This window comes from Engraulis encrasicolus, chromosome 15 (assembly GCF_034702125.1).
Source record: "Engraulis encrasicolus isolate BLACKSEA-1 chromosome 15, IST_EnEncr_1.0, whole genome shotgun sequence".
NCBI classification, from domain to species: Eukaryota; Metazoa; Chordata; class Actinopteri; order Clupeiformes; family Engraulidae; genus Engraulis; species Engraulis encrasicolus.
In genome coordinates this window covers 1,377,740-1,391,393 of record NC_085871.1, presented here as the reverse complement: position 1 = coordinate 1,391,393, position 13,654 = coordinate 1,377,740, and the positions used below count along the sequence as shown (strand labels likewise).

Genomic DNA, 13,654 nt, shown 5'->3' with positions numbered 1-13,654 from the left:
GTACAGGGTATTGGTTAAGTTACAGTCCCTTGAGCAACCTGGGGGTTAGGAGCCAAAATCTTTGAGTGGAGTACACAGGCTAGGGGTTAGGTGCCTTGCTCAAGGGCACTTCAGGTGTTGTTCATGACATTGCCGGTCTACGTTAAGACAAGGAACTGGCCATTTTAAAATATGAGTTTTTTAGATATTCAATGTTTAATTTTTCAATTGATATTGAAATAATTCGTATTCTGAGGGTTGTTGTATTCCAAGTTGATTGTGTAATTTGTAGAGCCAGAAAAGAGCTTCCAAACAACACCACAGACAGTTTTTTTATTGACTAACACTGACTGATATAACCAAGGCTGAATGTATAGTGTCCTATGTGAACATGTGAACATGTGAACCTTTCCTAGTCTGTTTCTCCCTTAAAATTAGTGTCAGATTCAAACCAATGCAGTTCTGGGGTGGTACCTTGCTACTAAAAAGGCACACCAAGTATGATTGAAATCGGTGTCGGTCGGGTCCCAAAGTGTCTGATTTCACGTGAAATGACCCATATGTGTACTGTGCACAATTTAAAAAAACGATTCTCTAAGTGTTTAATTAACATTGTGTATCCAAAGTCTCGCAGATGGGGCCTTCATTAGATCTGAATTTATTGTGGCATTGGTGCTCTGGATTCCTGAGAAAAAAAACAGAACACAGCAGATGTTGCTGCTGATTACTGAAAGAGCTGCTCTGTGCAAATACATCTGCATTCTGCTTTGTGAGATTCAGCTGTAGTGCAGGTTAGACTCCATAGCTACGACTTGTAAGCTTTGTAACGCCTACTTTTTTGTATGATTTTGTGCTGTGAAAACCTCACAGTGAAACAATAGCACTTGGATTTCCTAAACCTGTCGATTATTTTTTTTGTTTTGTTTGTTTGACCTCTTGTGTCTGCAATTTAAACATAGGTTATTTGTGCCTATTTTTCTCCAATAATAAACCTGTAATTGTAGGTCACTTTCTTTCGAAAATGGTATCTGCATGGGTTCAAGTAGAGAATGTGATAAGCTGACATTTCCGTTACTACTGTATTTAATATTTATCGATAAGAGACTCATCCGTTGCAGCAGGCATGCTATACTTAACTAGCTCTGAAAATGGTACGTCATGTAAACTTGAAGACTGAAGTTTAGAAACGGCGATGGTGAATACACCAAACAATCTTAAGAGAAATGGTTGCAGAGCATACAACTTGCTGAACTACCAGTGTGGAATTGTATGGTGAGTCCTCCAAGACAATTCTGTGTGCTTCTCTTGAGGTTTGTTAGTGTCAATTTGTTTGAAGGCATGTGTGACATGGGAAATAAAACAAAGAGCTATTTCTCTCTCTCTCTCCCTCTCTCTCTCTCTCTCTCTCTCTCTCTCTCTCTCTCTCTCTCTCTCTGCGGTCTGCCTCCCAAATGGACCATGCAACGGCATTGAAATGTGCTCCTCACGCCATGCTGGATAGTTGTTGCAATAGGAGGGCAGTGGGTCAACAGAATTGAATTTTCTCCCTAAGTGCCCAGTCGTCTTTATTTATTTATGTGTTTCTCTCTTGTGTTTTGGAAAGAAAATCATGGATGCCTCCTTTGCTTGTTGTCAGCAAGGCTGCATTTTCAGGACTAGAAAGAAGGACAGTTAAAACTGTAACTTCAAGTTTTTTTTAATCATTTGTAGATACTCTGGGTGATCCGTAGCCATATCATGCCAAGATGCAGAAGCTTTATATTGACAGATAGCGTGCTGCTGTGTCTGTGACGGGTTTTATTTGCGGAACTTCCTTCCCCAGGGCCTCATGTTACATTCACCATTTCTTACCTACTGTATGTTGCTCCAAAAAGGACACTACAATTTGAAGTTGTTCTAAAGTTTAAAGTTTGAAATGGAATTGATTCCCTTCCATTCATAAGAGCTATGAATTCTGGAAAGAATCTACTAAAGATATTACACACTGCACCTCTAAAATAGTGCATGTTCGCCCCATGCAAGGTCAGTGGCAGTGGGATCTGTTGGTGGACAGTGCCTCCGGTGTCAATTCGCATGACCATGTTTGACAATGTGTCTGAGCCAAGTCAGTAGGAGGAGATAACACATGTTGCCAGACAACCGACCGATCAGCGAAAAGGAGAAGGATGGGAGAAGGAGGATGCAATAGTTATGAGCAGATTATATGTCATGTTGAAACGTTAGCGATTGGTTTAATGAGATTCACATTTCAAACTTCAACAGTGTTTACTCCTACCAGTAAGCATCAGAATGTCTGTACAAATGGAATTTGAACAAGGGATTGGTAATAACTAGGGCTGTAACGATATTGTATCGAATCGAGAAATCGTGATACGCAGAGTCACAATACTCAACTGCACACGTTATCATAGCTGTTCTGGAATCTTTGCATAAAACATGTTCTATTACCATGGCAATGAATTTCTTGTTGATCTCAATCATACTGTGCTCAGGCATGTGGTCTCAACCAGAGAGAATTAAAGAATCTTTGATCTCAACACTCCATGCCATGGCAGACTTGTGTTCACCTCTTCCAAGTGTAGTGTATTATACCATGCCCTGGCTGATGCAGAAAAGTGTGCACTGTTAATCCAGACAGCGGTTCTCTTACTGTGGTGTGAATACTCTGAGCAAGTGGTAACTCTTGCAATTATAAGAGTCCTGTGGGTTTGTTTTGACAAACCTGCAAGTCACTTCTATTAGGAGGGTTTCGACTCATTCAAGGTTAACTTACCTGGGTTATTACAGTACTGTACCTCAACCACCTTTCTTGAACATGCCCCAGTGCAGGTCTAACAAGCTGGTCTTTGGGTATGGCACAGTAGGCCTACAACTGGCGTAGTGTGACTGTTTACTGTCAGGCAGTATTTACTCGGAAACCTTGGGTGTGCTGTGTGCTCTGACAATATGGTGCCATCATGGCTCAGTGGTTACAGATCCCTCTTGCAATCAAAGTAGCAATAGCATTTGTTGCGTAACTTCGTAAAGTTAACTAATGTCCATTAGAGCAAAACCAGATGAGAGAGAGAGAGAGAGAGAGAGAGAGAGAGAGAGAGAGAGAGAGAGAGAGAGAGAGAGAGAGAGAGAGAGAGAGAGAGAGAGAGAGAGAGAGAGAGAGACTTGTTTTTTGTAAAAGATGTGTTTCAGTAACAGAGCAAAAGACTGCGTTGTTTGCCAGAGGCATGAAATAACATTACTAAACTCAACTTGAAACGTTTTCCTCTAAAGCAGGGGTCAGGAACCTATGGCTCTAGAGCCGCATGTGGCTCTTTTGGGAACTGTATATGGCTCTTACTTATCCAGGGATGGTTGCCAACCATCCCTTGAAATATGGAACCGTCCAGTATTCATAAATTAAAGTGCAGGTTCCATATTGAGTTGAAACGGGACAAGGGAGGTTAAAAAGTGTTACAATGCAGGAAATTACATCTGAAAAAATACAAAATTCTCCCAGACCTTCACCATAATGAAGTTGACAGTTGGCAACCCTTTACTTTTACTTACCTGTTATCAATAAAAGCAATAACTTGACAGTACACTCTAAAATTGTTGGGCTTAATTGAAATACATGCTTTTGATTTAGTGTTTTTAAAATGGTATGGCTCTCATGAAAATGTATTTTTTAAAAATGTGGCGTTTATGGCTCTCTCCACCAAAAAGGTTCCTGACCCCTGCTCTAAAGGCAGTAAGATTGTGGCCAGCATTGCAACTGTTACCCACTCCGAAATTGAATCTTTTCACAAATATTTACTGAGTAATAAACTAGTATTTAATGCTCTGACCAAAAAGCAGTATATTTTGTAGCTAAATATGTCTATTTCTGGAAATGCAAAATGGCAGACAAAGACAAGACCAACCGTTTTAAAGGGACACTGTGTGAGATTTTTAGTTGTTTATTTCCAGAATTCATGCTGCCCATTCACTAATGTTACCTTTTTCATGAATACTTACCACCAGCATCAAATTCTAAGTATTCATTATGACTGGAAAAATTGCACTTTTCATACATGAAAAGGGGGATCTTCTCCATGGTCCGCCATTTTAAATTTCCAAAAATAGCCATTTTAGCTGCAAAAATTACTCTACTTGGACCATACTAGAAAATATTCGTTTATTACTTAGTAAACTTTCATGTAAATATCAAATGTGGCGATAGCCAACCCGGTTTCAATGAGCAGCATAATTGCAGTACCTTTTTTGACCATTTCCTGCACAGTGTCCCTTTAAGTGTAATTTTCCTAGTCCTAATAAATACTTAGAATTAGAAATGAATAGTGGTGGAAAATACTCATGAAAAAGATAGCATTTGAGGATGGGTGGCATATATTCTGCACATGAGCTGCCAAAAAATAAATACATACCTTTTTAGGGTCAGGGCGAGTTTCTAGTTGCACCAGTTTCTAGTTTTACACCATAATGTCCACATAGACATTAGCCCCTGATTTAGTTTGTTATGTCTTGTATCTTAGGACATGTTGGATCATCTCTATTACAAGCCACAAATCACACAGTTACTCCAAACGGTGGTCTTTCAGAATCTCTATGCAATGATGTATACCTACGTGAACAAATGAGTGGTGTGTTTGATTGTGGGTTCATCCAGAGGAAATTGATATCAGGTGCATCAGCTGTTTGTTCTTTTATCAGATCCAGGCTTGATGTTTGTGCTTTGTACAATACCATGAAAAAATACAAAAGTATTGGAATGATCTTTGCGGTGTGGTCCTTAAATGTAGTTGTTCATACAGCATACGTATTTATCCTGCAGCCCGGTGTGACTGATCCTCTGGGGGCATTTTCACTGGGGTTGATAACCTACATCTCTGCGCACTCACAAATAAGCCTTCTTTGAAACCATTTCTAAATTCAGAGCTTAAATGTTTTTGAGCATAAAGTCACGCACAATGATGAGATGTTTACATGGTTTTACTTAAGGTACCTCCTGCCTGACACATTACAGAATACAGTGTATTATTGCACAGTCCTATAGACTATTGTAGATCACTCCGCCCATACTGCAATATAGTCCCATAGCATACCACAAAAAGAGCATGCATGGCTCATTTAGTGGAGGGAATGCTCTTTTTTTAACTGTAGTACAGTGTCCTAATTTTCAAAGTGTAAAATTTAACTTAAGACGTACCATGTGTTTCAACGAGCTGATGTGAACAGATTTTTTGTCACGTCACCTCCAGTTAATATGCCCCATTCACGCCGGTTCTAGCCCACGTACCGTATGTTTGACCCCATGCTTTACATTCTATAGAAAAGAAGGTTGTTACTTGGATGGCAGTGTAGATCTTTGTACACCTGTATGCATTTTGATTCAGTATACTGTACATTTAGTATAGGGGGTGGATGGTAATGGAGATAATACACCCGGGTTTAAAGGGCTACATGGACAATTTTGTGTCATCTTTATGTAGGTATCAATAGGTTTCTGTATAACTGAATCAGAATTTAACCTGTTAAAACACAGTGTTATAAATTTGTTGATAACAGAATGGCAATGACTGGTATGAATGGTAATTGAACTTTCAATGACTATTACAGCGTGCCTCAGATGGGCTTCATGAAAGCATTCAAATTAAACAAAAGGGATTGTGAAGCTTGTGGTAGCTTTGCAGGTCACAGTCACTCAATATCAGTTAGAACATATCTATATGATTAAATTTGAGTGCTATGTTTACAATAATGGCTTGCTGCATTTCTATTTTTTTGACAAGCAGGAAACTAATAGTTTCAAAAAAGCATGAAAATAGAAATGAAAAAAGAAAGAAAGATTGCTCCCATTAGTTGGGCGACTACTGATTTCCCTCTTCGGGAACCTGCAGAAACCGCACCAACTGCTGTGCCTCAATGGCTTTCATTGCCATTAGCGTATGGCTGATCGTCCACTTTGATCCCGCTCAGCTCCCACTCTGATGCGCCGGCTGGTCTCTGTGGCCCCAGCTCTCCTGTTGGCTTTGCTAAATCACTTGGACTTATCACTGCAAATGAAATTTCTGCTGCTGATAGCCACTTCCTACTTTTGACCCTCTGCAGGGACGTCTAACAGTTTTCTATGAAATTAACTGTAAACAACCTCTTGTTTTGTTCAGGGGGTAGCGTTACCGCAAATGTGTAATTGCCACCGAGAAACAAAGCGAGCAAATGCCAAGGAAATTATAGCCAAGGAATGAACAAAGTTGAACAACTTTGTTCATTCATGCTATGTAGTTCAGGTGAGGTTTTGGGGAGGCACAGAAGTGTCATTATGAAGTTTTATGTTACCAGCAGCTGCAGATAAGAATAGAGGCCTGATTTTTGATTATTATCTTGTCATTCCCACAGGGTTGCTTTTATTCTGGAAGAAGAGATTGGTCTCACTGTTAAAGCTCTGTGAATTGCAGCAATCCACCTTAAACCGCTCGGTAGTAGTGCCTTTAAAGGAAGACCGAGCCTACTGTATATGGTTCCTGCTGTGGCTCAGGGCTGTCATCAGTCAGTCGTTTGTTGTTGTTTAGCCCTTTGAGTAGTAAATATTGTTTCTCATTCCCAGCCCCACAAGAATTTCACTCTGACATTCTACAGTTCCTGTGAACTTTGTGTTAAAGGTGCACTGTATAATACTTTCTGTAGATTATTTCAATAATTCATGCTGCCCATTCACAAATGTTACCTTTTTCATGAATACTTACCACCACCATCAAATTCTAAGTATTCATTATGACTGGGAATTGTACTTTTCAAGGGGGATCTTCTCCATGGTCAGTCATTTTAAATTTCCAGAAATATAAATTTTTACCTGCAAAACTTACTTTGGTCATACTTGTAATTGTAAATATTGGTTTATTATTTAATACATATTAATGAAAAGATCAAATTTGGCAATAGGCAGCACAGTTCCGATGAGCAGCATAGTTGCAATACTTACTCTGGCCAACATCCTACACGGTGCATCTTTAAAAATCCAGAGAGCAGCTTTGAAAACTCAACATGTTGCTGAAGTTCTACAAAGGTTGGGGAGTTGGACTGTAGATCACAGGGTTGCAGGTTCAATCCCCACCCTTACCAATCCCTTCCTCTGTCCATGGCTGAAGTGCCCTTGAGCAAGGCACCTATCATCACACTGCTCCAGGGACTGTAACCAGTACCCTGTAATATCTGAAAGTCGTTTTGGAGAAAGGCGTCAGCTAAGTGTAATGTAATAATGTAATGCAATGTTGGTTATCCTTCCTAGTCGTTAGTAATCATTACCCCATTGGGTAATGTGTCCGCTCCCACGCCACATTTCACCTCTGTGATGGCGTCTAAATCCCTGGTTCGTTCATTCCAAACAAACTCCGTTGTCACCACTGCTTATAAAAAGGCATGCACACATTCTCCCAACCATCATAATTTTGGGAATGGGAAATGTCTTCATAAGGGTTGTTTGAATTGAGTGACTTGGGTGCCTGTATGGGTTTGTTGCTGCACATGTTGCATGATGATGTAAACAGGGTTTGTGTTTGTGTTAGGTCTTGTGATTCTGTTATGAACTAATGAATGAACTAATTAATGAATGTTTGGTCCCATGTCAGTGGAAGTGAAGGGTAGGCCTATTTAAAGGGTTCATTCCAGTGCTGGGGTGAGTAAGAGAAAGGAGCAAGAGAGTAGGACCCTTGAGTAGAGTGAGCTCTATAGTGAGGTGTGTTTAAGTGGGATGTTTGAAATATCTTTTTGATTTCCAGTTCAGTGTTTTGTGTTGGTAGTTTGAGTATTTTACTAGTTATTTCCTCTTGGTTTGTCAACATGTTCGTTTATTTTCGCGGCGCAACATTGTTGCAAATGTCAATAGAGTTAGAACGTTGTTCACACACCTCTAAGCACTTGCAACAATGTTTAAATGACTCGGAATGGCTCGGAATGACAATCAAATACTGTCGGAATGGCGGTGTGTCGGAATGCTTATTGCCCCCCGACTGCTGTAGTGATCAGAACACATACTCGGTACCCAGGATAGACTAGTGTGTTATTTATTTATTTTCAACATTTGTGCTTGTCATTCAGAATGTACCAATCACTAAAAAGGCAAACCAAACCTTGTTTAAGAGGAGGAACACTTCCTGTAATATTCTTTCCTTTTCTGTCTCTTTCAGATTTGGGGTTGTCATAAAATCATAGTGCTTACATCACCCTCCACGGGACTGAAGACGCTGGGATACCATGACCTCATTTCTGCATTATCCATTTGGCTTCCCTGTAAGGTAAAGTAAAGTCATGGTAGCAATTTGCCTAAGGAAGTTGTGTGCTTTGTTATGAACAGGTTGAATGTGTTTTTACATATTTAATTGGAATCACTGAAAAATTGGCCAGATAATGATGAGTGTACTCAGTCATATCTGATGAAGGACATAGGCTTTGGAAATGATCGGTAATTCATTATTGCTGGTTATGACTTATTATATTACATTATATATTTTAAGTTGTTTAGTATGTGCCTGTAGTATTTTTCTACTTTTGCCTGTGTGGGAAATCCGCTTGTAATGAAAGCTAAGATTCTGGCTCTGAAAATCGTTGTCGTTTTGAAGACCAATCTGATGTTTTAGGCTGCATCAGGCAGGCAGGCCGGCCCTCGTAGTCTGGGCAAGACAAAGTCAGCTGCAGTGAGTCTTCGGCGGTGTGTGCCACACTGTCATTACCCTGTGACGCACTCTAACTCAAGATAGTTGTTTCTTTTTTGGATTCCAGAATGCGCCTGAGCTTGTGCATCCCTCCAAAAAAAGCCAGCGCTGTATTTTCAGCTGGATGGGATAATTATAGGGGCGAAGAACTCTGCTGCTGCTGCTGCTGCTGCTGCTGCTGCTGTTGCTGTTGTGTAGCAGTCATGTATTATGGCAGTGGTTCTTAACCTGGGGTGCGGGCACCCCCTGGGGGTGCGCCAGAGATTCCAGGGGGTGCGCAGAATTTTGTTTGTGTTGAGGTTGTGACCAAATTATGCTTGCAAACCTTAGAGTTAGGCCAAATTAAGACCGAATTATAACATGTTCTGGTCCCCATTTTAAGTCATTAAGGCATTTATTTATTATATATATTTATTATATATATTTATCAAGCAAGAATCATTGTAATTAATCACTTAAATCATTTTGTAGTGCATATACAGGTGCGAAAGTTTGTGTTGGGGGTGCACGGCTTGTCTTTGGCACAGGAAAGGGGGTGCGTTAAGAAAAAAAGTTTAAGAACCACTGTATTATGGCCCTAGCAGGAGTCAACACTGTGTCCCCTTGGTTGAGAGCACTCACTGTACAATAGTATAAGCTATAGATCAGTTAACGATTTCTGTGAGAAATCAAAGATCGTTGTCACATGGTGGTTTTAGAGGTTTGGGAGATGTTGAACAAAGAGCTCTTATACAGGAGTAGCTGCTGTTGACTAGCAAAACCCAGGAAAAAGTGAGCTGAGAAAAGGGGGTATTAAAGTATAGTATTTCGTTTTTTTGTATCCATGTTTTATCAGCACCAGCACTTCAAATGTTGAGCTCACATATGATGCCACTTGACCATCATAGCTTGATGTATTGGTCTCTGATTAAGATGATGTAACGTGTTGAGCTGTAGGTTCTTTTTTATTGATCTTCTTTTATTGAAAGGATGCACACATTGATATGAAATATGAGAGCAGGTTGAAGGAGTCCATGTCGGCACCAGCAGTATCTCATCCTCCCTATCCATGAAAGGTCTGATTGTGAGACCCTTGGAATCAGAGTGGCTGGTGTCTTCCCCCTAATTGGCACATGGTGTGGAGCCTGCTGTGTTAAAGGGAGAGCTGCTTTATTTCCCCGTATGAAGACATCAGGAAACGTGTGTCACGCTATAGATACAATAATTGCTCTCAGCAACAGAGGTCATGGATGCTAAAGGCTGTGTTACTCCCAGGCTTTCATTTCCCCCAGGCATGTGCTAGCTCAAATCTCAGCTGATCGATGCAGCCTGCCCCACTGACTCATTGGAATAAAGCAGTCTGTTACAACTTCAGCATTGACCCAATCTCTTACTATCTGCTTCTACATGACTCTCGTTAACATGGATATACCATTTCAGGCGCAACGTACAGTAGAATACTATGTACTCTGTACTATATACTATGCACACACCCACACGCACACACACACACACACACCCACACCCACACACACACACACACACACACACACACACACACACACACACACACACACACACACACACACACACACACACACACACACACACACGCACACACGCAGCCATTTAAGAGAGTATTTTTCATAACACTAGACCTGCTTTACTAGCGCTGAAAGACTGGTTAGTTCTACTTATCTGAAAGGCATCATCAAATCTTGGAGATGCAAGAAGGGACCTTGTATGCCGACAATTTTCAACTTGAGGTCGTGCTGCCTTGTTTAAGTTTCTTTCGTAGACAGTTCTCTTATCTGCCTAGCATATACTGTACACTAATGATGCCTGCTTTTATTCCCAGGGTCAGGATCCAGTGAGGGATAGACCCACTCAACACGTCATCTTCACTTCACTGTAACACATAACGCTACTCAACAACACAGACAAAGATACAACTGTCAGGATGGTGAAAACGCTTCTCATCTTCATCACAGTTTTGGGGGTTTGCATTGTATATGCACTCCCTGCTGAAGGTAAGAGCATATTCATTATTACTACTTCTGCAAAGAAGGTTGTGTTTTCGGTCGTGTTGGTTTGTCTGTTTGTTTGTCTGTCTGTCTGTCTGTCTGTCTGTCTGTCAGCAGGATAACTCAAAACGTTATGAACTGATTGGGATGAAACTTTGTGGAGTTGTTGGAAATGAGAAAAGGAACTGGTGATTACATTTTAGGGGTGATCCGTATCCCGATCCGGAACCAGGATTTAAAAAAAATGATTTTTCACCATTGCTAGGGCGATTGATGGGGCGAATTTTTACATTCTAGTCTCAAATCCACAAAAAGAAGGCAGATAGACTTGAAAACAAATAGGATGTAACATGGTCAAATGTTCTATCACACAGCTTCCTTGGCTGAGGTCTGGACTCTCTGAGTGCATTTCTAGTTATTATTTTCACTTTTTGTTTGTGCTTTGAAGTCCAGGGTGTCCCCAAAAGTTTTTTAGGCTTGGCCATGTCTTCTTCATTTTTTATATATTATGTTAGCCTTTTCTTATATGTGATGGGTTAAGTAGAAGCGATTTTGTTGTGGGTCACTGTGTTCCGAGGTGTACTACGTGATCATATTGACAAAAGGGAAAATCACTCCCTCAAAAGGTTTTGACCAAAGTCCTCTCTCAGTTTCCAGATTCAATTTATTCCCAGGTTTCAACAGAATTAGCAAACAGCGATTCAACAGCGATGTAATATTTGGAGTAGGCCTATGTTAAGAAGGTTTTTAATGTATACAAAATCTGCCCCCAGTAGAATAGCTCAGATCTCGGAAAGGGCTAAGTCGAAAAATGCAGTCAGGATAGTCAAGGGTTGCGTGAGCAATACAACATGTTGCAATTGGCAGAAGTTCCCCTTTAATTTTCCTTAAAAATGTACAAGCATGGCAAGCACTTTGCTTTGGTTACATGACGGAGCTAGCTGGTGAATATCCATCCTATGCCTTCATTTTTAACTACGGTCTAGGAACAATCACTCTTAGGCATATGACCACGGGGAGCATCACAGTTAAAAGCCAGTTATCCGGGCACAGTTGATCTCTGGACTAAACAATGACAGTCTGGCTTTGAGACTGACTAAAGTTAAACACTTACTGTATTACTTATTCTTTGCTAATGTTCTTAAAAAAACTAACCCTACTTAGCATCTGCACTTGCTGTTCTGTATATTTCCTGTGCATTTTGTATCTACTAGTGTTTTTGACTATGATTACGTCCTCGATTGTAAGTCGCTTTGGTGACTGCCAAATACAGTGTAATGTAACGTGGTTATAACTGATGCTCATTTCAGTTAGCCATTCTTTGCATCATACTTTTGTTTTCCCTCTTGCTGTTAGTATCACCGCTCGGCTTGTTTCTCCTCCCTCCATGCCCGGCCTGATTTTTTTTTTTAGTCTCAGCCCAGCCCTGCCTCCCTCCCCTCCCCTACTCCTGCGCTGGGCGTGCTGCCCAGCCGGTACTACAGGAAGCTTGTTGAGTCTATTGTAGGTGCTCCATGCTTCCCTCCAACACGTTTAACCGTTTCCTGTATTATTGCCTGCAGCACGACATTTGTGGAAATAAACACCCTCTACATGCTTCCAGTCACATATGGGGAGAACAATAGCACTCTAATTGGGAGTGGACAGTGGTTTGTGTGTGAATGTGAGTTGTATTGTACATGAAATGCTGGTTGTTTCTCCCAAATTTACCTGTTTGGGTAAACCTGGGATACAGGAAGGATTTGAATGCTGATTGGGAAGACGATAGATTTTCAACCACCTGCGTTGTGGGGTCAAGGGGGCGTTGGTAGGCTTATGAGGAGGAGATGGGGGTGTTTGTTCAAAAACGGTTCAGAACTGTCTATGAAGAATGTATTATGGCCAATACTTCATGAGTTGAATAAACAGATATGCTTTCTTTGGACAGATAAATGACTTTGACCTCTATAAGTAATGCACAGTATTTCCATGTATTCATGTTACCACAAAAATAACTTGTTTGACCAAAAAAAAGACTTGTTTTGTAGAGCTGAGAGTGCATCACAGCTGGAATGGAGAGCAAAACTTAGGAAGCTGTCCTGGCTGTGGTGCTTGAGCCTTTTGGAGTTAAAATGGTGGCATGTTGGTTGCCTGTCTCTTTAAGAACTCTTAGAGTTCTTTGCCTTCCTGCAAGCTGGGAGAATGTGGTTAGAGGGAATCATTATAGCACAGGCTCTGCCAGACCTCAGACTCCAGTGTGACGGCCAGCCAGAATTAAGCACACGTGTGTGTGTGTGTGTGTGTGTGTGTGTGTGTGTGTGTGTGTGTGTGTGTGTGTGTGTGTGTGTGTGTGTGCGCGCGTTTGCGCGTGCGAGAGAGAGAGAGAGAGACGAGGGCTGGCTTGAAGAAGTATGAGGGAGGGCAAGAAGCCATTAAAAGCTCACATAGTAGAGGGGGATGGGAGCACAGGAGGGAGGGAGATGGAAAGAGAGAGAGAGAGAGAGAGAGAGAGAGAGAGAGAGAGAGAGAGAGAGAGAGAGAGAGAGAGAGAGAGAGAGAGTAGAGGGGGATGGGAGCACTGGAGAGAGAGAGAGAGAGAGAGAGAGAGAGAGAGACATGTTTTTAACGACTCCTTGAGTAAGAGCAGAGAGGGGTGTTTTGTGTGTGTGTTTTCTTGCAGCATTGAGTGGACGAGGCCCCCTGGAAAGTCAGTCTAGTGTATGCCAGTGACCATTTTATTTTTTGTAACATTGACCTACAGTGCACTGTTTTGGACAAGAGTTTGAAGGGAGATCATGTTGATGTTTGAAGTGTGCTTGATATAAGTGTTTCTGTATTTTGGTGTCCCCAGTCAAGCTGCACTTCAGACGACAGTCTAAAGGGTTGGCTGCGTGGCCGAGAGTATCTCAGTTCCTCCGAGACTACTAGGCTATCAACTCCCCTGTCTCGCACACCACATTCCTCTGCCTTGATTAACGAGATCTGACTGAGCAGGGCTTTCGTGGTGAG

The 13,654-nt window shown here is 41.3% G+C and overlaps 1 protein-coding gene across 1 annotated transcript in view; it reads left to right on the top strand.

The window, feature by feature from the left end:
- The window catches only part of LOC134463593 (bone morphogenetic protein receptor type-1A-like), a 29,103-nt gene that overhangs the window by 3,236 nt on the left and 12,213 nt on the right, over window positions 1-13,654 (top strand). Inside the window, exons 2-3 of the mRNA XM_063216769.1 lie at window positions 8,139-8,246; window positions 10,501-10,672. Of these exons, the coding sequence (XP_063072839.1) occupies window positions 10,603-10,672 (70 nt within the window). The 5' untranslated portion in view covers window positions 8,139-8,246; window positions 10,501-10,602. The remainder of the gene's footprint in view (window positions 1-8,138; window positions 8,247-10,500; window positions 10,673-13,654) is intronic.